This window comes from Dicentrarchus labrax, unplaced genomic scaffold (genome assembly GCF_905237075.1).
Source record: "Dicentrarchus labrax unplaced genomic scaffold, dlabrax2021, whole genome shotgun sequence".
Taxonomy (NCBI): Eukaryota; Metazoa; Chordata; class Actinopteri; family Moronidae; genus Dicentrarchus; species Dicentrarchus labrax.
This window is the reverse complement of record NW_026136720.1, coordinates 27,163,959-27,189,059: the sequence shown is the minus strand read 5'-3', so window position 1 is coordinate 27,189,059 and position 25,101 is coordinate 27,163,959. Positions and strand designations below refer to the sequence as shown.

At 38.9% G+C, this 25,101-nt stretch overlaps 1 protein-coding gene across 2 annotated transcripts in view; it reads left to right on the top strand.

Annotated features, from left to right (window-relative positions):
• LOC127353686 (anoctamin-1) overlaps window positions 1-25,101 on the top strand; it is a 43,756-nt gene that overhangs the window by 10,973 nt on the left and 7,682 nt on the right. The window contains exons 3-18 of one of the 2 annotated variants that reach the window (XM_051383158.1): window positions 2,846-2,944; window positions 3,203-3,354; window positions 5,984-6,038; window positions 7,690-7,738; window positions 8,221-8,276; window positions 8,491-8,532; window positions 8,868-8,932; window positions 9,882-10,016; window positions 12,405-12,565; window positions 13,028-13,110; window positions 13,793-13,804; window positions 17,641-17,709; window positions 18,703-18,771; window positions 18,891-19,092; window positions 20,915-21,026; window positions 21,594-21,651. In XM_051383158.1, coding sequence (XP_051239118.1) covers window positions 2,846-2,944; window positions 3,203-3,354; window positions 5,984-6,038; window positions 7,690-7,738; window positions 8,221-8,276; window positions 8,491-8,532; window positions 8,868-8,932; window positions 9,882-10,016; window positions 12,405-12,565; window positions 13,028-13,110; window positions 13,793-13,804; window positions 17,641-17,709; window positions 18,703-18,771; window positions 18,891-19,092; window positions 20,915-21,026; window positions 21,594-21,651 — 1,419 coding nt within the window. The remainder of the gene's footprint in view (window positions 1-2,845; window positions 2,945-3,202; window positions 3,355-5,983; window positions 6,039-7,689; window positions 7,739-8,220; window positions 8,277-8,490; window positions 8,533-8,867; window positions 8,933-9,881; window positions 10,017-12,404; window positions 12,566-13,027; window positions 13,111-13,792; window positions 13,805-17,640; window positions 17,710-18,702; window positions 18,772-18,890; window positions 19,093-20,914; window positions 21,027-21,593; window positions 21,652-25,101) is intronic. The other variant, XM_051383159.1, reaches the window with a different exon arrangement.

The following is a 25,101-nucleotide window of genomic DNA, read 5'->3' as shown; positions in this document are numbered from 1 at the left end:
GGTCTATTTGCAGTGCAGACTGATTGTTCAATCAGTGTAAGTGTTTTTGTATGTGGGTGTGTGTGTTTGTGTGTGTGTGTGTGTGTGTGTGTGTGTGTGTGTGTGTGTGTGTGTGTGTGTGTGTGTGTGTGTGTTGCTAATTTTAGGTGTGTTTTGCATTTTGAATAGAAGTGTTTCCCAGTGATTGCAAGACTTTTTTTTCTTGTACAAAATGTCTAAATGTCAGAAACAGAGTGTAGTGTTGCAGAATTGCAAATGAAGTGCAAGCAGTAAATGTGTGTACTTTTGGTGCTTTTGTTTAAGGGATGGTTACAAAGGTTTAGCTGCAACCTGCGGCTACAGATCTGCATGTGACTCTTTAGCCCCCCTCCAGTGGCTCCCCATGACTTTAACAAAACATATATGGAAATAAATTAGGGTTTTTCTTTTGTTGTTGTAGGCCTAAAGTAATAAAGTAAAATTCTTCAATTGTAAAACATTTTGAATATACAAGCGTACTGTAAGTGAGAATAAGAAATGTATTGAGAGTCAGATGGACCCACTGGGAGGATGATGAGTTAAGGCGAAAAGATGAGTCTTCAGTTTAGATTTAAAGGCATCAGCAGAGTCAAAATGTCTGATATCACCAGGGAGGTCATTCCAGAGGAAGGGGGAGTGATAGGGAAAGGCCCTACTGCCTCCAACTTCTAGGGACAGACAGGGGCCCTGTATTCTGACAGCATAGAGCACGGGTTGGGATATACATTTAAGGTGCTTCATGAGAATTACCTTAAATTCTGATCTGTATGGAAGCCCAGTTCCGCCAATGTGACAAAAAACTAAAAGATTCTGTAAGTCATTATAATGAGAAACTTCCTCAAAATAATGAGAAACTCTCACATAGTAAGTCAATACTTTGAGAAAGTTTCTCATTATAATAACTCACAGAAAGAAGATTTTTGAGCCTCAACATTCAACTATCTTCCTTGGTTCTGATTGGTTGTTTTTGTTCAGGCCCTGTGAAGCCAGAGGAACCTGATTTTTTCACAGATTATCTGTCTCGTGTACTACTGTCAGGATATAGTGAAAGTTTCAGTGAATATGACAAAAGATTATTTTCATAAAAATACCTACTGCAGCTTTAAGGAAAAAGACAGGTACAGAAGGAATATCCACTTATTGAAAAACATAATGAAGACTAGTTTAATATGAATATTTTACACAAGGTCTAGGCTGACGTTTTTGAATGTAAACTGCATTTTTAGACACGTGTGGACATGGCCTCAGTTTTGTTTCTGTTTAACTACTAGAAGTTAGGAGACTTCTGAATGTCTTCAACAATTTAAGTGGCAGCCAATTTCTGTAAAACTATTTGCAGAGTTGCAGCTTAGATATATCTGTGTATCAGCCGTGTAAAAGTGTAAACTGATATTCTGCCTATGTATAAGATGTCCTAATGCCAGCATATAAATAGAAATTAAGGCTCTCAACAGCAGTGATTTTGAAAGGCTGGCCTGAGGTTTCCCTTGCCACATAGATGTTCTTGATTTCCTATTTTCCAGAAAGTGGGCACAAGGGCCAAAAATGGTGTACTCTAATTCTAATTCAGCACAACCCTAAACATAACATAACCATGTAAAAAACATGTAATACTCCTTATGCCTTTAAATAATAATAAAAAACGGGGTAAGTTGTATTTGCTAGTGGGGTAACCTGACTGAGCCAGATGGTTTCTTACATAGAACCATCTGGGAAGTTGTCACTGGAAAAGGTAGGCACTTTTCAAAAAAATACTCGTGATTGGATGAGCCATCTGTCTATCACTGTCATCAGATCAATGACCCATACAATTGATCTCAACCACAGAAGTGCATAGTTTAAAGCCTTGATTCTTGCATGATCTCGTGAGCCTAGCTGCCTAGCAAGGTTAGCAGTGGAGCACCATGGAGCAGAATGCCGTGATGCATTTCTGGTGAAACAGTTCCAAACCCTGGTCAAGATTTAAATTGTTTTGTTAAGTATAACTGCTACACATCTGTAATGAAAACACACAGGGAACTAATAACTATCTAGAAGCACATAGAGGCCAACTTGTTTTCGAGCATGTTGGACAGCAATGTCACCATATTTTGTTTTTACCCATATCAGCACCCTAGGGAGCACATCATCACTTTGCCGTCGCTTGCACATTGGACCGTTGTAGAGCAGTGCTGTAGTCAAAACCACCTTTGTTGAGTCCAAGACCAAGACTAGTCAAGGCTGACTCAAGATTGAGTCCAAAGAGGTTTGAGTCCAAATGAGAGAGTAGACAGTCAAGACCAAGACAGACAAAAGGAATTTGCCAGTGAGGTGAGTTTTGGCAGTCAGGCATACTACTAGTTACTAGACGGCCAGTGTCTGAATAAACATGCTTCATCAGTGGTTTTGTTTTGAAGGAAGAAGTTACTTTAGAAAAAAAATATATTGTTGGACTCAGTTGAGACCAACTAGAATGTTTGGCCAAGTCCGAGTCAATAGAAAACAGCACTGCTATAGAGGAGGGCCCTTTATCATGATTTATCTACCAAAAGGGGCACTTTTACAGCATTACAGAGTCCACCTGTGACACAGCCCTCTACGCACATCAGACTGGTTGGCTATAACTTTGTATTCTGCGTGTTTACGCAGATTGTTGCGGCTCAATATTACCGAGCTTCATGATGTCCTTTCCAATGTCTTTTTTTCAGTTTTCTAGACTTTCATGTTTTATTCTTGAAAAGCATTTTGGTAAAGACACTACTATATCACAAAATGTGCCATGTGATGTGACAATTTTCAACATGTAGTAGAATTAAGACTGACTGATAATATCTTGTATGTCTCTTAGACCAAGGTTACAGGGGTAGGCTTTGTGAAGATTCATGCTCCCTGGAACGTTCTCTGTCGAGAGGCTGAGTTAATGAAACTAAAGATGCCCACCAAGAAGGTAAGACTTGCTAATGGTGAAGTTGCAGATTGCAACCATTTAAATGCAGCTCAGCTTTCAAAGATCTATGAAATGTTATGGTAAATATTAGCATGAAACAAGCATGCAGTTAAACCTACCTGTCCTCAAACTGTGTGTGTGTGTGTGTGTGTGTGTGTGTGTGTGTGTGTGTGTGTGTGTGTGTGTGTGTGTGTGTGTGTGTGTGTGTGTGTGTGTGTGTGTGTGTAGCGCGTGTGTATTTTTTGTTGGGATTACTAGATGTATGAAGTCAAGCAGTCAAGCGGTGTTGTGGAAAAGATCAGCTCTCTGGTCAGTAAAGTTCTGGAGCCCCTCCGCCCTCATGTCGAGGAACATCATACCAAGAACATCAAACACCTTTCACACACCTTTTCCAGGGAAAAACAACACCTGTAAGTACACCAGTTTGGCCCTTGTAGCCTGACATTGTACATTGTACTGGTCATGTGATATGTGTGATAAAGCTATTTTGCTCATGGTCTAGCCATTGTAGAAAAAATGTGTTACCCAACCCTCTGGTAACACATTTTTTCTAAAATGGCTAGACCATGAGCAAAATAGCTTTATATATATTTCATAAAGGAGGCCTACTGAACCTAGCAAACTGAACAAGAATTCAGTTGTTTTATAAAGCAGACTCTGAGTAATTGTGATCAGACGAAGTTAAGCCTGGTTTAAGAACCATTGGTTTGTTTGTTTGTTTATAAATCCAGCCCCTGTGGCACTTCTCATTGTCCCCCATCATCTTCTTCATGTTCATCATCATCATCATCATCAGTCACTACTATTAGTGTAGTTGTTGCTACTGTTGTTGCTGTGCATCTTTGTCTATGTCTCTGTCCTTCTGTCTTTACCTCTCTGTCTCTCTCTCTCTCTCTCTCTCTCTCTCCCTCTTTCTCTTTCTCACCCCAACTGGTCGAGGCAGACGACCACCCACCTAGAGCCGAAGGGTCTGTCCTAGGTTTCTGCCTCTTAAAAGGCAGTTTTTTCTTGCCCCCGTCTTGGTCTTGCTCATGGTGGTACTGTTGGGTCTCTGTAAATAATGTTATAAGGAGTTCGGTCTAGACCTGCTCTATTTGAAAAGTGTCCTGAAATAACTCCTGTTATGAATTGGCGCTATACAAATAAAACTGAATTGAACTGAATTTAATTGTGGTTAGAAATGATAAGGTAGAAAACATTAACTGGCTGTGCTGTGTCACTACGCACCATTTACTTAAAAAACAGTTTTTTGTTTGTAGTGAGTGACTTCGTAAGTAACTGTTTATGTTACCCATCATCCATCGTATCAATAAGTCCACCAGTTTTTGTTTTGTGAACAGTGAAGTTGGAAGTTAATTTCTGCCAATAAATCCTCCTAAATGTTACACCCTGGACCTTTAATGAAAGATGGCCAGATAGTAGTAGTAGTTTTTAATGGAGGTGAAAATATTTTCCATGGAGCTGTAATCTCTTAGTTTACCATTGTGTAATATATATGGTGTTCCTTGATTTCAAGTTCATGACATGGATAGTTTCTTGGAAACAGAGTACTATGAGAGTGAGGGGAGGTAATGGGAGCAAAGGAAGAGGCATAGTGAGTCAGTGATTTCTTTCCAGAAATGTTTAATGGGTGTTCAGTGCCAGGTGGAGCTCACTCATGTTCACTCATACAGTAGCTACGTATATGAGCTATTTTGAGTGCAACACAGATTTCTAATAAGAATAAAATGTTTTGCCCAGTGAATTCTGTAGAGAATATTACACTGTATGAGGTTGCCATTTGTAGTCTGCCAGTTTTGTTCCAGAAGTTGGCATCAGGAGTGATGGATACCTCTAGTCCCCATTTTATTGATGCAGTTTTGACATATTGTGATATTATTCTATATATTTTGCAAAAGAGTTCTTTGGAGAAAGGGATGTTGATTAACTCGGACTTTGAGGGAGGAAGATCTACATTGGTGGCCATTATGTGAACTTTTGTTTGGATGATGATTTATGTTGCTATATGATGCTGTACGATCAAGTGGTAGGATGAAACAAGGGTGTTATTTTGGAAAAAATGTTTGGTGCCTTTTTCATGGGTGTGCAAGAATTAAAGGTCCAGTGTGTAACATTTAGGAGGATCTATTGGCAGAAATGGAATATAATATTCATAGCTATGTTGTAATTAGTATATAATCAGCTGACTTTTGAACTGCCATGTTTCTACAGTAGCCCAATGGACAAACCAAACACTAAATAAGGCCACTGTAGTTTCTCCTACATACTTCACAGCCCGTCCTTATTCCCAGGTCAGATGTGAGCAGTGTTTGGTTAGTTGCAATCTGCAACCTCACTAGTAGATGCCACTAAATCCCACACACTGGTCCTTTAAGTGCATTTCTCATTAATTAAAGAAGTGTGCATCCTTGCCTGGTCCCCTGTGCAGTATGACTCTTTAAGATGTTTGTCCATTGGTGATGTAATAAGTAATAATTTTTTTAAATTACTATTTATAGTGCAAATGATGTGATAAACATGAAAACAGGAAGCCATATGAGACATGACATGGCAATACAGAGAAACAATGACAACAACTGAGAAACAAACAAACAGTTGACCAGCTTCGGGATGGATTATGGATGGTAGTGACTTTCTATCATGTGAGCTACCTTTCACATTTTTGTGAGTTTCTTCTACACCCTCTGAAGGCGAGTGCTATTCATTTGGTTAGAATCTGTAACTTTACCACAAGATACCTTCTATCCTACACAGTGGAGCTTTATGTTCTTTTCAAAAATGTTGTGTTGTTGGGTGCCTGGTTAGCTCAGTGGATAGAGATGGCGACCCATGCCTGCCCCCCTTTCCTGTCTGTCTTCAGCTATCCTATCAAATAAAGGCAATAAAAAGCCCCAAAAAATACTAAATACTAAAAAAAAAAAAAATGTTGTGTTGCCATAGACTGTGGTGTTGATTACAGTCAGTCTGAACTTTAACAGACAGTATTTTGTGTTTGTGTGTGTGTGTGTGTGTGTGTGTGTGTGTGTGGTGTGTCAACAGGTTTGACCTCTCAGACAAAGATTACTTCTTTGACAGCAAAACCAGGAGTTCAATAGTAAGTGTGCTGAAGTTCACCTGTGACGTATCCACCAACACCAAACTATCCAGTTAAACATGACTTATTCTGATGCTGGTGGTCACCTGTTGTATTGACAATTTTCTTTTTTCCTTCAATAATGTCTTAACAGAGATTTAAAAAAAAAACCTGTATCATTCAGACACCAAATGTATTATTTACGTTTGAAATAGCTTTGGCCCAAAAGGAAAGAATTTTATGATTAAAATCCTCCATTTAATCCCCACAGAGCAGTATGAAAGGGGAGGATACTGTTATTAACATTTTTTTCCCCACATACCCTCACACTGGGCTCTAAATATTTTGGGAACCTGTTTTTATTTGACTCAGTTTACTCAGTGGTAGATTGAACAAGATTGAAGCTGCAGTAGGTAACTTTTACAAAAAATATTTTTTTCATATTTGCTGAAACTTTCACTATATCCTGACAGTAGTACATGAGACAGATAATCTGTGAAAAATAAGGTTCCTCTGGCTCCTCCTAGTGCTGCAAGGATCCACCGGGCCTGAACAAAAACAACCAAAAGATAGTTAGTTGATCAGTCTAATTCCCAGGTCATCAGATACCAATACTTTGGGTAAAATATTAAATTTCTTAGAGCATCTATATTTGACAATTTAGGAAGAAGAGTCAACAATCAACTGTCTTGGCTCTTATTGGTTGTTTTTGTTTAGGCCCGGTGGATTCTTACAAATGCAATTAGGAGCACTAGGAGGAGCCAGAGGAACCTGACTTTTCCACAGATTATCTGTCTCATGTACAACTGTCAGGATATGTAGGTAAAAATTAAGGAAATATGACAAAAAGTTATTTTTTATAAAACTACTGCAGCTTTAAACTGTGATTTGTCAGTCCATAGTATGTTCAGCTAATATTAAGTAGTGCTAACCCTAGACCAACCTTCTATTTCAATGTTTAAGGTTCATGGGTAAAGCAACACACTTGTTAATTGCAGTTTGTTAGAGACATTATTGTGCACCTGTCACTGTAACAGGAACCTGAGAAGATTTTGATGCTAAGCCTCCATTTCTTATATTCTTACTGAACTGTTGCTCAGAGGGATCGTTGTCTTCTTTCTTTTGCAAACCCATCATATTTACATCTATTTATAAAGAGGGCTTCCTACAACCTGAAAGCATGAAAGACCATTCAGAAATATAGAGCAGTCCTCAAACATTAGAAAGACCAGAGCTAACAACTAAAGTAACAGTTTTTAACATCCCCAAAGATAAGAAGGAAGCCGAGCACAGCCTGGCAGCTGTTTGTTGTCCATGATGAGGGGATGGTTCCATCCTGTCCCACCATGTCTCTGTCATATTAAAGTACAGACACCATTTATTACATTTCAATTAAATATATACCTGGACTGTCACAATGAGTAGTAGTACCCCCAATACAATGCCCAACTACTCATTGTGACAGTCTGGACATGTATTTAATTGAATTGTCACAAATGGTAATAAAATGGTGTCAGGGATTTGCTTGAGGCCATTATTGCAATTGCACATTAAAGCATTTGCACTTTTTTTAGCGTGTTTTAGTTATTTTATGTACACTTTTAATATTTTCTATGAATATTTTCTTCAGGAGCATGCTGAATTAACTTCTTTTGTCCTGCTTCCCTTTAAGGTTTTTGAAATATTAAAGAGGACAAAATGCAAAGCCAAGTACAGCATGGGTAAGTTTGGATCTCTATATCTCTCACTGCTTGACATAACAGCACTGCACAAGATAAGATTAACTTTTACAGATGTGTTTTAAAGCTGCAGTAAGTAATTGTAATAGTAGTTTATCATATTTGCTGAAATCAGGTTCCTCTGGCTCCTCCTAGTGCTCCTAACGGTATTTGCAAGAATCCACCGGGCCTGAACGAAAACAACCAATCAGAGCAGAGAAAATTATATACACACTTTAGGTCGAAGGCTTCAATTCAATTCAATTCAATTTTATTTGTATAGCGCCAATTCATAACAGAAGTTATCTCAGGACACTTTTCAAATAGAGCAGGTCTAGACCGAACTCTTAAGGCTTGAAGGTAGTTGATTGTTGAGTCTCATTCACAGGGTCGCAAAGCATCTGTAATTGGAAACAACAATCAATTATCTTTCGTATAAAAATGTGAAGCCCACATTATCACCTGCATTTGTTTCTTCCCGGCAGGAATCACCAGTCTCCTGGGTAGTGGAGTCTATACAGCAGCTTACCCTCTTCATGATGTGAGCAGTACCTGTTGCTAATAGATTATCATTGATGGTGGTAGTTTCCAGTTACAGTGTCTTCATATGCTTAACAAGACAAGTTGAAAAGATGCCAGAATTAGAAAACTAAACATTTCTTTAAATTAGCCCATCTGAGATGATAAATCCTGGTTTACAGTCTCCAGTCAGTGTGTACAGTAAATGGCTTCAGTGTTTCTCTTTACTTTTTCAGGGAGATATTAATGAGGAGAGTGCAGAACCCAATGACAGAAAGGTGAGAACGTTATTTTTTAACTTATGCAAGCCAGTCTAAAAGCCTTCACATACTGGTGTTCATGTTTTGCATTTGTACAGTTTGACACACTTGCACATATAGAGGCCAAAATGTCCCCCACTTCCAAAGATGGGAAGCTGGTGTATTTCACAGTTGATGTTGAGCAGTACAGAAGTGAATATATATAGTCATGAAGTCACAGTCAATGACACAGGAGATGGAACTCCACCAAACAAAAGACAAATAAGACAAATATCGCAGTAGAAAAAGGCTAAAGGCATGATACATTTGGACAAATAATGTAACAAAATATTGTTGATTGTCTTCCCGTTCAGCTTTTGTATGAGGAGTGGGCAAACTACAGTGTCTTTTACAAGTACCAGCCCATCGGACTTGTGCGGTAAGGAAATATTCCTTTGGTTATATAATTCACTGCCAATCATCCTTTTGTGTTAACAACTCTGATACTCTGAAATATCCTCCTATTCATCAACCAGGGCTTTTATTTTGAAGGACTGTAATTCGTAATTATTTGCCACAGTGTAATCCCTGACAGAATTTTAAAGAAGGGGGTCAAATCTGCCATGTGTTAAATGGTTAATTGTTTGGATTGCAACATCACTGAATAGCAGTGACTGATTTGGTTGTGTATTAGCAATAAGCAGTTCAGCCAGTGATGCTGTCCCTGCTTCTGCCTCGTGGCTGGGCAAGAGTGCGTGAGGCTGGTTACAGTGCTGTAGTATTCAATCTGGACTCGAGATGTTTTTTCTATTGTCTTGGATTCATTTGTATTTGCACTCAGAACACTGATAAGGCAGGGTATTGGTTTAATTCAAAATCCATCAAGCCGTAGTGTCCTTAGGGGATGTCCCACAACCTGAAACAAAAGCGAGGGTTTGAGGAATTTTACCAGCAGGATTTCAGCAAGAAACCAGAATAGTGATATTTGATCAAATCAACAGTAAACACATTTAACAGTGAAAAGAATCCTGTAACTGACTAAATGGAACCAGGGGGCTCGCATCTTGAGTCATGCGTGTGATTGGGCTTAGGCAACAAAAGCACTTGGTTGGCTGGCTCTTGGTAAACTTTGAAACAAATAATTTGTTAATCCAAGTGGACTTCCCGGATTATATTTTATTGTCTCACCAGTACCTTAAACAACACACCAACGCTGCACCCTAGGCTGTTTCAACACAGACAGGTCGGAATCCTCGCTTACTTTAGACTCTGGAATTTGACAACCTTGGAAATCTGTACAGTTCAGATTCAAATGTCAAATGAGTGATGCCAACATTGTAGTTTTGTCTAAATAATTGAAATGAGTTCCATCTTTTTGTGTTGTTTAGGAAGTACTTTGGAGAGAAGATTGGTCTGTACTTTGCCTGGTTGGGTCTGTATACACAGATGTTGATTCCTGCCTCACTAGTGGGGGTCATTGTCTTTCTGTATGGATGTGCAACAGTCGATGACAACATACCAAGGTAAACACACACAAAACATACAGTTTAATAAGCAGAGACATAAAGCGAAGTCTGAGTTTTTTTAATTGAAGGCCACTGTATTCACTCATTCTCTGCTAATCATGTTTTCTTACATCTGGAGATTTGTATGCCAGGGAATCTCTTTAGAACTGCAGTACTTCTATTAGTCTGTCAATGGCGTTATATCCCCTTTGTGCCTGCGTCAGCGTTGTGGTTGTCTGCCAGAAGCTGTCATACATTGACTTTTTATCCAGTTTGAAGCCACATCTACCATCCACTGTTTCGGGCTTTCCACACAATATGGAGTAGCCATCTAGTGAGAGAAAGAAGCCAGCTAGCTAGTGGCAGAAATTACATACTGAACGATTAACAAAGCATCATAAAATAGGTATTGATGCCAATCAGGTTTTGGAAATTCTTAAGGCACCTTTCACGAGCATTTACAATCATTCTAAGAGTTAGGATTTTTTTGGAAAACAACTGTCTGTAAGATTATAGATTATTGATTGAATCAACTACATATAGAACATAGAGCTAGAGTTTATCCACTGTTTAATGATTATAGATCATTGATTGAATCAACTACATATAAAACATAGCTCTAGAGTTTATACACTGTTTAATGATTATGGATTATTGACTGAATCAACTACATATAGAACATAGCTCTAGAGTAGAGAGAGAAATGTTACATATTCTAGCTTTAAGATGCTGTTGGAAAGGGCTCTGAGACATGAGGTTGATATTTATCTTCTAATCTCACTTTTGTGAAAAAATTAAATAAGTATAATTCCCAAAAGGTTTGACTATTCTTCTAGGTAAATTAAATATTAGGACTCAATAATGGACAAAAAGCGTTGCTAAATTCTTAACAGTGTTAGACATCAAGAAAACCAAAGTGAATGAGGAAATAAAAACAGAAGAACAAATACAGAAAGAGGGAGACAAAGGAAACAGTTTGATGAATGAGTTGAGAAAGTGGGGCCTCTTGTCCTTCCTCCACCTGCCTCTCATCATCCACAGGATATTATGACACATACTGCCGGCTCGCATTTGCTCTCAGTGCAGACACACACCACACACGCTCAGTAGACGTGTTAATGTCAGAGTCTCACCCGGGCCCACAACCACACAGTAAGACAAAGCAGACCTCCGGTCTGTCTGTGTCAAAATGATTCCAGTGTGTTCAGCAGTGTACAGTGTCAGGAAGCACTGCTGCAGTGAGACTGAAGGAATAACAGCCGATGTCAATCTTCCAATACTCTCAGATCTGGAGGACACCAATTATAGGGCTGTTATTGCAATCATATTAAAGGGTTAAAAAAATGTATACATTTAAATATAAACATTACTTTTCTCATGTCCTCTATGAACATCTCTACAGAATAACTTTTTTTAATAAAGAGAAAGGCTGAAAGAGTAACTCGCTCAACTAGCTGAATCCAACACTATATTAGGATAAAATCAACAAAATACAATACAAGGTAGAGGTACACGGAGAGATATAAAATCATTGTATTTCACAATTCCAAAGCTCCTTTGGCTTCAAGAATCTAAGTGGGAGGTTGAATCCACTGGGCCTGAAAACAACCAATCAGAGTCAAGATAGAGACTTGGGTTTGGATTGTTGACTCTCATTCCCAGTGTCTGTATTTGACCTGGAAATGAGACTCAATAATAGACTATCTTTCTCAGATCTGAAGTGTTGTTTTCGTTCAGGCCAGGTGGATTCTTGAAAATGCCATTAGGAGCACTAGGAGGAGCCAGATTGTTTCACAGATTATCTGTCTCATGTACTACAGTCAGGATATAATGAAAGTTTCAGCAAATATGACAAAAAGTTATTTATATCACCTGCTGCAGCTTTAATATAGATCTGTCTGATTACAAAATGTATGTTCAGTAATTTATACTAATAACATGTGTTCTATACATACATACATACATATAGTTTTAGCTTTTAACAGACAAAATTCAGGCTTAGTTTGATCCATTCATACCTTTTGTTATCAGATAAAGGTGCTTTGTTGAAAGTAGATATTTCCTTCATGGATCTCCTCTTTCCATTGAATGCCTCTACTTCTACTGGAGTACAGATTTTCAGTACGCCTTCCACCACTGGAAGTCTCTGTTTTCTGTATATATAGCAAATTATACTGATTGGTTGATTTTGTCAGATGACGTTGCAACCATGACCTCCACGGTTTTGATGCAGTTTTGTTGTTTGCCAACAGAAAAGGGGGAGGAGAGGAAGGGTTTTAACCATTTTGATGTTGTTCAGGTGTTAAACTGTGGACAGAGGTCTTTACTAAAACAACGGACATGCTAGTATGGATGTATGTCAATAGTTAACTAGCTACTAGTGTGTGTGTGTTTCTTGTTTTCCAGCATGGAGATCTGCCACCCAAAGAACAACATCACCATGTGTCCTCTGTGTGACAGAGTGTGCAGCTACTGGAAGCTCAGTACTGCCTGTGGAACCGCCCGGGCCAGTCACCTTTTCGACAACCCTGCCACTGTTTTCTTTTCCATATTCATGGCTCTGTGGGGTGAGTTACCACACATCAGCTCACTCAAAAAAGTCTACCTAGCTAAACTCTGTCGTCATTTCAGAGGCTGTAGTTTGTGGTGCTCTTCAATTGACTCATTCTTAAACCAGATAATCACCCAAGAAAAAAGGTACAAATAATTACAGTTCTGGGCCATAAAAGAGGTAAACTAAAGCCCCATTCGCACGGGACTAGTATTACCTGGGGACCTCATGTGATTTAGTAATTACTCCACCACGTCTGTGTTTCGTGCGGCGCATTCGCACGGGATAAGCGAAGTCTGTGTTTTAACTCGAATTTACTGACATTATCCCCCGGATATGATGTCAAGGCTCTGCGTATCCTATCCTCAACAGTCTGTTACTGACCTGACGTTACCTTTGCTGGTACCAGCAAGTTACTGCAGTTTTCTCAGGAACCTGGGCGATAGCTATGTCTAATCGTATTCTCTCCTGTTCAAAGCTGCCATGTTCATGGAGCACTGGAAGCGGAGGCAGATGAGACTGAACTATGAATGGGATCTGACTGGGTTTGAAGATGAGGAGGTGAGTAGTGCCCAAATCACAGACAGGCAGACAACACTGAGAAAGAACAGATTAATTGCGAAGACAGAGAAAGGAAGAGGTGAGCTACACCTGTATGAAGAACCCCATACCAACAGGTTCTCACTCCCAACTCCTCAAACACTGCCGCTTGGTAATGCGCTTTAAAATAAGACGCTATAGGTATTCCTCTTGCATCATTTCTGGATGCGCAGAGCTCTGTGGTCAAGTTAGCAAGAACGTAATGTCCAGTTAGACTTTTAAAATAATATAAATTAAGGTTCCATTCCATTCAGTATAGCAGAGACTCTCACAACCTGACACTGTCTGGCATGAATGGAACAGAACATTAATTATGTATGATCGGTAAAAATGGCGGCTGTGAAAAAGGTCTTAATCCACCTTAAAAAGCCTTTAAAACGAATATGAAACCAGGTCACCAAACAAAAAATTATCTCGTTTTTCAGGTTTTCAGCTACCTTCCTACTGACTTTCCAATAAATTGTGATCTTATTAAGTATTAGTATTATTTTTCATAGTAAATTCCTCTTCAACACAGAAAAAACATGTAATGAAATAACTGTAATGAGTAAAGTTTATCCTGACTGTTTTTACTAACACTCCCCCACATCCCTGTCCCCCCCCCCCCCCTCTCTCACTCTCACTCTGGGTTGATTTTTCACAGGAAGCTCTCAAGGTTTGGATGAATTCCTATTACTAGATAAAATCCTCTTTCTCTCTCTTTCCTCTTTGTGGCCTTTCTGCTGCCAACCTCCGAGTGTAACACATCACACAAGACTTGCATATGTTACTCTAAATTGTATTTGCAAATGTAGTTCCACTTCCACTGTCATAAGGACATCAATAATTGAGGTTTTCCCCCATCAGTATAGTTCACTTCAGAGTTCAAAGTCAGCTTCAACTTGCCAATGCGATTAAGAGCCTGACCTCTGAAAATGTCTCAATATTAGCATCAAAAGCCGAGTCACAGTACCAGAATTGATTCATTCTAAATGATTCCATGAAAAAAGGCAGCCTTCTAAAAACCAAATCTAGACAAACTGTAAATATGGAGAAATCATCACAATTTAAAGTTCAGTGGCAGGAATTCAGGAAGTACAGCCCAAACCATTCCTACAGAACTGAGTCAGCAATAGTCAGGTCTCAAGTCTTTGAGCCAATGTCCAAGTCAAGTCTCTTATGGTTGTAATGAGCATTCTATCATCTGCTGTATATCTGGTCAGCTTAGAACACTTATCTAAGGAATTCAAAGCATGTACTGTATTATCAACACTTCTTTACCATAAGACACATAAAAGCTTAAAAACTCACAGAGGGGTATTTACTATTTCATGTTGTAGAACGAAACCCGAAAATCTCTTGAAGCTTGTGTTAACCACAGACCTTATTTCAGGCATCTAGTCAAAAACCAATTCAAAACACTAATTGACTTTGAGGAGAGAATCGGAGGGGCTAAATTGCAAACTCATTTCAGGGTTTTAGGACTCATTCCTGCTGCACTCCCAGTGGCCACACCTATAAAGGATTTGCGCCCACATAAACCGTGCATACACTTATTTCCTACACATACACACACAAGCAGAACGTGTGGTGAGAAAAAGAAGTGAAATAAATATTATAACTTATTTGTTGATACACTATATGATACGGAGCCCCTAAAGGGACATGAAAAAAAAAAAAATGAAACGTTTCTAGTGAGCACTAGATAGTATCTTGTGCTCACTAGATAGTATCTTGTGCGCACTAGATAGTATCTTGTGCTCACTAGATAGTATCTAGTGCTCACTAGATAGTATCTTGTGCTCACTAGATAGTATCTAGTGCGCACTAGATCCGTATCTAGTGCGCACTAGATCCGTATCTAGTGCGCACTAGATCCGTACAGTGCGCACTAGATATGGATCAGTGTTGGCTCATTTAAATATTAAAATTAGCCATGTGTTAATAGGTCACAACAGGAAAATGTAACCAATGAAATTACTTATTTTGACACACATTTTAAGCCAATACGTATTAAACTAACAAGGTAATGTGTCAAAAGGTGGACTGTTTTGTTATTTTCTCAAAAGGAGGACAGGCATTTAAATGCGGACTGTAATAAAAAAGGTTACAGATTAATTTACATTTATTTTTACTTACAGACAAATTAGTTTAATACTCATTTGAATATTAAAATTAGCCATGTGTTGATTCACCACAATATGGATAGTATCTAGTGCGCACTAGATAGTAGTAAGTATTGGCTTAAAATGTGTGACAAAATAAGTAATTTCATTGGTTACATTTTCGTGTTGTGACCTATTAACACATGGCTAATTTTAATATTTAAATGAGCCATGTGCTGATTCGCCACAACACTCCATCCATAGGATCTAGTGCTCACTAGATCCGTATCTAGTCGCACTAGATCCGACTAGTGCGCACTAGATACTATCTAGTGCGCACTAGATCCGTATCTAGTGAGCACTAGATACTATCTAGTGCGCACTAGAAACTATCTAGTGAGCACTAGATACTATCTAGTGCGCACTAGAAACGTTTGATTTTTTTTTTTTTTCATGTCCCTTTAGGGACTCCGTAATATGACACTCTGAGATCATACTAGAACAAAGCAGTGTTTGCTGCATATCACTATCGCTTTGCTAGCTACCTCACTGCTGCTACTGAATGGAGCCTGGGAGGGATGCGAGAAAAACATTTACCACCTGCAGGAGATGGATGAAATAAGGCATATATGATCAGCTCAAAATATATTTATGTCCAACAGGGCCATAGGGTGGAATCAACACACTCACACAGAGAAAATAGCTATGACACATTTTAGGATGTGTGTTTCAGGATAAGAATATGATTTAATGCTGCGATCCATTTGTCTCGAACATGACATATGTACCACTTATAGCGTTCCAGTTTGTCTGTGGGCATTACGAGTCGGAAAGAACATGGACGCCACCAGTGCAGCAGCTGTCTTGTTATTGCTTTTTGGGTACTGTTTCAGGTCAATGTGAAATAATAAAGAAACACTAACATTTCAAGTAATTCCGTTATTGCAAGTCTTACATTTCAATAATATTTTTCCATTTTCACTTGTTGAAATTATTTCAGTTTCAACAAGTGCTGTGGCGTTTGTCTCGAGCCACCAGGGGCAGTGGCAGGCTAGTGTTATTGTTAGCTACATTAGCATATTTAGCAAACCAGCTCGAAAACAAAACTTTACATTGCATGGCACGCACAGCAACACCGTGCAATGCACAAAAAATTGGTGACCGGACTAAAGCAGCAATGTAAACAAGTGTGTAAGAGCATTTAAAATCGACATTAAAACGACCAACGTAGTACAAATACAAAGAAAATACATCTCAATATGGGCGCAGCCATCTTTGTTTTGCGAGTCGTATGTTCACCCTCGTTCAGCTCGGTGTACTCTGAGGAGCCCCGAGTGGGACGGTCGATATTGCCACCAAAATGGGGTGTGTCTCGGTGAAATGTCGCAAGATAGCTGCAAGATTTACACTTTCCAACTCGGGCGGGGGATTTACGAGACAAATGGATAGCAGCATAAGTACATAGTTAATTACAGAAAAATTACACTCCCAGGTTCCATAAACTGAAGCAACTATATACTTCAAGCACTGTGATTATTTCCTGGCCTTTCGACTCCAGCTGTTTTTCTTCTGTTCACTTATACTCTAGCTGTGTCACTTCACTGTTATACACAATGTTTCTTTTCAATCAGGATGTATAGGTTTGACTTTTTATTTTAATCTGTTTCAGACTTTCTTTCTGTGTTCTTTCTTGTGATGTTTTCTGGTTCTTTGTCATATTTACGTTAATAAAACCCCCAAATAAGACATAATACTTTATCATATTTTATTATTAAGGTTTATCCTTGTACTTCATTATTGTACTTCATCAGGTATACCTGATATATGGTTGTGTTGACATTGTAAACAAATATAAAGCAAAGAACTATGACATTTTGCCAAATGTTTCAGGCAAGAAGCCCTTCTTCAGAGGGTATTCTAGCCAGCAACCTACAGTTATTTGATTGCATTGAAAACGAAAATGTCCTTCCAAGTTCAATACGATTTGTGTATTTTAATCAAGGGTCCAGTGTGTAGGATTTAGTGGCATATAGTGGTATAGTTACAGATTGCAACTCTCTCACTTCACACTCCCATTCCAAGCACGAAGGAGAAACTACAGCTGCTGCAAAAAACCCAAAAAATCAAATGCCCCTGTTTAGAACCAGTGTTTGGTTTGCTCGTTCTGGGCTACTGTAGAAACATAGTGCTTCAACATGGCGGACTCCATTGAATGTGAGCTGTGAATATTATGTTACATTTCTGACAATAGAGCCTCCTAAATGTCCTAAACACACTGGACCTTGTACTACCTTATTAAAACAGCTCTTGAACAGAGCATTCTCTTCTACCACAGGCATACATATTATCTGGTAATACCACTTTTATTTAACTGCTCATGTCACATCTGTTCATGTCACCACCACAGGACCACCCCAGGGCCGAGTATGAATTCAGGGTCATGCAGAAGTCTCTGAGCAAAGATCAGAAATCAAAGGTAATTATGTGGTAGGCTCTGCTGAGTTTCATCTTTCCGGTTGTATGTGTTTATTCGGGATTCATAACTAGATGGATCATCAGCAGAGAGCGTTGCACAATGACCTGTAGAATATGGCCTGCCCCCTTTGGTTCCCATGTTAAACCTGATCATTTTTTGGTTGGCTGGGACCTCTGTTCAGGCAACTTTTTGCCAATTGCAACTAAAATTTGTTTGGAACCCGGAAAGATAGTCCAAAAAATAAGTTTAACTTTGGAACCAATATAGGCGAGTCATATTCTACAGGTCATTGTGTATTGTGTAGAGCCCTCTTTTGATGACACATGATTAGAATGGTTCCACTCAAAACTGGTGGAAACACAGGCTGGTTTGTACCAAGGTTCCATGAATCTTGAACGGAAGAGCTAATTTGGTGGGAAAACACTATGTGTCACAGATTTAGTCAAAGATCTATTAGAACATGGTAAATGCAATACTATAAATAGTGGGAGTTGCAATAGCAGGGTCTCAATCAGTAGAGGGAGGTTTGTATGCATATTTAGAATTCAATATATAATAATATTTGGACATGAATCGATCAATAACACTATTACATACTCATATACATAGGTTTTCAGCAGAATTGTTTGGGTGTTTTTTACTCTTAAGCCATATTACGGCTCCAGACACATGATTGAACTTCGCTTTTGTTGACTGTCAGGGCCCTGAATTCTCAGCTTAACAAGCTCAACAAAATGCTAGTAGTGTAGAAATTCAGGGAACAGCTGTCCGTTTTGATTTATATTCAGTTCTATTGAAATTCAAGCTGTGTTACTCCTTGGACATTTTATGGTGAAAAATCTGCCAAACTGACATGTTTCTGCTGTAACTGTCCTTGTGCTGTTCAACACTTCACAGATTACACGTCAGAATTCTAGTCTGAACAACCTCAGTCCTCTTTACAAAATCTGCTTGATGCAGTTATAGAGTATGTCTTTATTTATTGATTTTTAGATGGAAAAGCTCACATGTCGAGACCGCCTCCCTGCCTACATGACAAACATTGTCATGATGCTGTTAATGGTAAGTAGAACCTGATTCTCTATATATACTCTACATTACTGATGATTCATGGAAAGGTTGTGGAATTATTATTTATTTTCCCTAACTGTTTGTTATCCTGCAAACCTTTTCATTTATAGATTGGTGTTACGTTTGCCATTGTGTTTGGCGTGATCCTCTATCGGATCTCCACCAAAGCCGCCCTTCATATGAGCTCCAATCCGATCACACGGAACCATGTGCAACTGACGGTTAAAACTACCGCGGCCATTATCAACCTGGTGGTCATCCTCATACTGGATGAGGTGTACGGAGCTGTGGCACGATGGCTCACTGTGCTTGGTAAATTCCAATCCAATCTTAATCAGTACAAAACCTGCTTAACAAATCTGAATCCTTTATTATCTGTTAATAATTATATGTTAAAAATTAAAATTTTGTAAATAAGTTACAAACTGAAACTCATTCATTTGAGATCTACCTTCTTTTGGTAGGAAAGAAGGAAACCACCTGCAAAGTAGCAACATCACTAGTTTGACATCTGTAAACTAGCCTGTTACATGAAGTGCGCCACTACTCTAAAATAGTTTAGTTGGGATTAATTGTTTTCCGGACAAAAAATTCGCATTTCAATTTAAATATTTATACATTTATTTTAATCATATATCCTCAACACAGAGATGCCCAGGAGTTCCCTGGATAATTTTATTGTAGTTGGTTATAAATACTACAATACCCATGAGTCAAAGCGGTCGCAAATTCAAAATATTATATTGTAGCTCTTGGGAACAAACTTTGACACATGTTGAAATCTAAAAGCTGACCCATTTGAAAGTGGATTCATTTAGCATTGTTCCATAGACATTTGCTGGCTTGGAGCCGATATGGTCAAGAGAGCCCAAGATTTAATGAAGAGAGGGAGCGGCGTACAAACAAACGAACAAATTTGCGAATCAAATTAAAACGTTATTTTGCGATTGTTTCACAGCAGTTACATTTTAAAGCACAAATAAACACGCCCACCTACCTCCCTGTAGAATGTAGACTGTTTCTAGTGCAGAATAGCTGCTAACATAGCTCTGGTGATTTTATTTCTTATAAATTATTAACAATAAAAGTTGCCGTTTTTTTTTTGTTATTTAACAGCTTTTATTATGAAGCAGCAGCTGTGGTTGGTGAGACGTCACTTCAACCAACTTTGAGGTGGTTGGGTGCGCTTTGGCCCAACTCCGGAAAAAAGTGTGAATTTGGGTGACACTTTATTTAGAGCTTTGTGTCTTTCACTGCATTGTGTTTGGATGCAATCTGTAGTTTAAATAAAAACTTAACTAACATAGGGATGTGTGTGTGATTAACAACCTTTTTGACAAACCTTAATTTCGTTCTATCTATGTTCTATATAAATATATGATCTGCCATTATTGTCCTGTAATATTGAGGAATAAGAATAACCTACATCTTCAGGTGGGAGTGACCAATTAACAGCTTGTTAAAGCACCACTATATAAAGGCTGTAGCCGTGTGCCAAATGATACAGAGGCTGCTTTGGTGCTGCTGGAAGATGTTGCTATTGCACAATTTAGGAAGGAACAAGTATTTAGATGAGGCCACTCCTCCAAGGTCTGAGGTGTTCACTGCCTCTGTTAACTTCTGCCATTCACCTTACTTTATTTAATATGTTTTATTTTATCAGTTTGATCCACCATTACCTCCAGTTAACATTCCGTAAAATTGTGCTTCTTCATTTGCTTCTTCAATGCTTCCACCATTTCTCCTCAAAACTCTAAATGCTAAATGCTAAACGTGTGTTTCAAGCCATTAATAGTAAATCATGGGAATAGTCAGAAGGCTTGTGCAGGTGCGTACAATTTCAGGATGAAGGAAAAACACGTGGGAACAGACGTACTTGAGGTTTTATAAATATAATGAAAAGACTGTACACAGATCACACCTAAGTATACACAGAGTTTTATGCTTCTGGCCCCAGGGGTCTGCAGAGTTCAATGCCGCTGGGACAAAAGACGCTATGGAGGTTCACAAAACTCTGAAAGGCCGTTCAAACACTTTGTTTCTATGAATAAGAATGTGTTCAGAAGTAAAATTAGTGCCTGTTTTTTTATTGCAAATAGCAAATAAATCAAAGCAAGTTCTCTGTTCATTTTAGAGGTTCCTAAAACAGACAAGAGTTTTGAGGAACGACTCATCTTCAAGACCTTCATTCTCAAGTTTGTCAATGCTTTCAGCCCCATCATCTACATTGCTTTCTTCAGGGGGAGGTTAGTATCTTTATTTTATTGTCATTTGAGTCACTTGGTTTGTCATTTACTCAGTCCCTCCAGGTTTTTGCAGGCTTTTTTGGGATTGTTGCGGACTAAAATGCCTGATTTAAAAGCAAAAATGGCGATGCTTGTTGTGACGTTTCTTGGCATTTATTTGTAAATAAACTGCAGGAGAAAGTGAACATTTCTAAAATGGTTGCAGTTTTGGCAACGGCAACTTGTTCCAGTGAGAATAAAATCACAGTTTGGATAGTAAGTGTGAGGCGTACATGGTCTGCATCATCACAACTAGAAACAAGGACGGTGACATATGGCTCAACGTTTTCTGCAGAAAACTACAATGATAGGTCAAATTTGCAGTAAGGTTGAAGGAACTGGACAAAATTTCATGGTTGCGAAGAATACACTTGCAACTGACTGGAGGGACTGCATTGCTTTGCATTATAATATCTTTGACCACTCTTATATATTTTTAATAAGTGTCAAAAAGATAAATAAATCTTTTAAGATAAAGAACACATTGTATATCTGCTTTTAATCTTTTCATGAATGTGCCCCTTGTAGACTGGTAGGCAGGCCAGGCAGCTACCTGTATGTGTTTGAATCCTACAGAATGGAAGAGGTAAGTTTACACTTTTACAAATGATCTGCAAGTAGAATATTCGGTAACCACACACTGGCATTAGAGCTGAGTTGCTTTTTACATGCTCACAACAAAAATAATCACCCTTGTAACCCACTTTGTTGACATTTACATTGTTCACTCTTACCTTGGTGAACACATTTGGCAAAAAAAAAATATTTAAACCCAAAGCTTTTGTATTTTATAGTGTTTATATTATCATATAGATGAACATTTTTCATAAAACATACATTTATTGCTGCTAAAATGAACAGATAAGTCCTTTCTACTGACAGTTGCGGACTAATACCTAGCCAGCATTTTTTTCTATGTGCGGTATGTGATTGTCCGTGTGTTCCATAATGTCAATTGTCCATGTGGGCTTTATGCAGGATTACATTGGGTGTTAGGTGGGGCATAACTGGACATTCAGCAACCCAGATGGGCTCCATTTCTTTTCTGTTGCCCACTCTTAGCCCATGCTCTCATTTCCCATTAGTGACCCAATTAATTCAATTCAATTCAATAAAATTTTATTTGTATAGTGCCGATTCATAAAAGAAGTTATCTCAGGACACTTTTCAAATAGAGCAGGTCTAGACCGAACTCCTTATAGGATTATTTACAGAGACCCAACAGTACCACCATGAGCAAGCACTTGGCGACGGCGGCATAGAAAAACTTCATTTGAAGAGGCAGAAAACTCGGACAGACCCCAATATCTTTTTTTTTATGCCTTTGCAGAATTTAGTTGGTGGTTAGTCAAAAATGTCTAGCCTACTACTCTACAACCAAGTTGTTGGGTCAATGTAGTGGGAGCACCATTTTCAGACTTCAGCAAGTGGAACTTGCCCCAGTGTCATCTTGTAAATTAAGATTGTGGAATACAGGTACATCTCAATAAATTAGAATATCATGGGAAAGTTCACTGATTTCACTAATTCAATTCAAAAAGTAAAACTCATGTATTATATAGATTCATAACACACATAGTGAAATATTTAAATTGATTTTGATGATTATGGCTTACAGCTAATGAAAACCCAAAATTCAGTATTTCAGAAAAATATTAGTAATAGTTCAATATTGTAGACTCACAATGTCCCACTCTAATCAGCTAATTAACTCAAAACACCTGCAAAGGTTTCCTGAGCCTTAAAATGGTCTCTAAGTCTGATTCAGTACGCTACACAATCATGGGGAAGACTGCTGACTTGACAGTTGTCCAGAAGACAATCATCTCCACAAGGAGGGTAAGCCACAAAAGGTCATTGCTCAAGAAGCTGGCTGTTCAGAGTGCTGTATCCAAGCATATTCATAGAAAGTTGAGTGAAAAGGAAAAAGTGTGGTAGAAAAAGGTGCACAAGCAGCAGGGAGAACCGCAGATTTGAAAGGATTGTGAAGCAACGGCTGTTCAAGAATGGGGGAGATTCAAAAGGAGTGGAATGAGGTTGGAGTCAGTGCATCATAGCCACCACACACAGATGTATCCAGGACATGGGCTACAACTGTCCTCTTGAACCAGAGACAGTGTCAGAAGCGTCTTACCTGGGCTAAGGAGAAAAAGGACTGTTGCTCAGTGGTCCAAAGTTCCCTTTTCAGATGAAAGTAAAGTTGCATTTCATTTGGAAATCATGGTCCCAGAGTCTGGAGGAAGAGTGGAAAGGCACAGAATCAAAGTTGCTTTTAGTCCAGTGTGAAGTTTCCACAGTCAGTGATGATTTGGGGAGCCATGTCATCTGCTGGTGTTGGTTCACTGTGTTTCATCAGGTCCATAATTAATGCAGCCATCTACCAGGAAATTTTAGAGCACTTTATGCTTCCTTTTGCTGACAAGATTTATGGAGATCCTGATTTCATTTTTCATTGGGGACCTGCCCACACTGCCAAAAGTACCAATACCTGGTTTAATGACTATGGTCTTACTGTGCTTGACTGACCTGAACCCCATTAAGAATCTATGGTGTATCGTAAAGAGGAAGATGAGAGACACCAGACCAAACAATGCAGACGAGCTGAAGGCCATTATCAAAGCAACATGGGCTTCCATAACAGCTCAGCAGTGCCACTGGCTGATCGCCTCCATGCCCAGCTGCTGTATGATGCAGTAATTCATGCAAAAGGAGCCCCAAACAAGTGTTGAGAGCATATAGGGGTATTACGTGATATTTAAATTTTCTGAGATACTGAATTTGGGGTTTTCTATTAATAATAATAATAATAATAACAATACTATCAGTGATATTAGCAATGGCAGTCAAGCAGGACCATGGTAGGAGGCTCCACCAGGATCCATGAGAACCTGAGATAAGTTGTACCTGGGTGTGGAATTCACAGTATGTTCCCAAACTTAGGACCATATCTACACACTCAAGTATTGGGCCGCGATGTAATGTTGTCATGGTTCTCTGGAAAGAGTTCCTTCCAGTTTTGATGCCGTTTACTATGCCAGTAAATAGTTTAGCTAGCTAGTCAGCTGTTGGACTGTGAGAAAGCTACGGAGCAGGGGCGTTGTGAGTAGACAACCCAAGTAAACTCAGTTTATCCACCTCTTTGAAATGAGGCTGAGAGTTCATCTAGAGCTCAACTTCTGCTTTAATCAATTTTTTCCAGTTTATCACATTCGATCGCCTGCTGGGGCTACACAGACCTGCTCCACAGGCGCACAAGGTGTTCTGCCCTGACACACTTTGCCAAGTGCCCGCGTGTGTTGGTAGTATTACTATTCAAACAGCCAAACTCCTTGCCAGTGTCTAGGTACCATTTGAGGGATGCACTGCACACCATATTAAAAGGTCCAGTGTGTAGGATTTAGTGACATCTAGCTGCGAAGTTGCATATTGCAACTAACTGAACACTGTTTGTTTCTACCTGGGAATAAGAACAGGCTGTGAAGTGTGTAGGAGAAACTACGGTGGTGGTTCACTAAAGGCCCTATCTAGAGCCAGTTTTGGGTGTGCCCATTCTGGGCTAGTGTAGAAACATGGCGGTTCAACATGGCAGTCTCTGTAGAAGAACACACACAACCTCTGTAGATGAAAATGGTTCATTCTAATGAAAACACAGCAATTCCTATATTCAGGCGATTATACATTAATGAAAACATACCTATGAATATTATATTCAGTTTCCTAAATGTTACACACTGGACATAAGAGTGTCCTACTGTAACAATGACTACTACCTCACCTGACATCTAGTACTGGTATGTTCACCATAATGCACTGACAATCAACCTACACATCAAGTACACATATGAACACAAATTGGATTGGAAGGTGTTATTCCTTGACACCTGTAACGAAAGAAAACTGACAGAAAGTGCTATTCTTTAGTCCCAGATGCTGTCATTAGTAGGCTACTCATGCTGATTAGTAGAGCTTTAAACCCTTACATATTTGTAGTCATTTTGCTTCAGGCCTACTTGTGGACTGTGTTTTGGACTGTTTT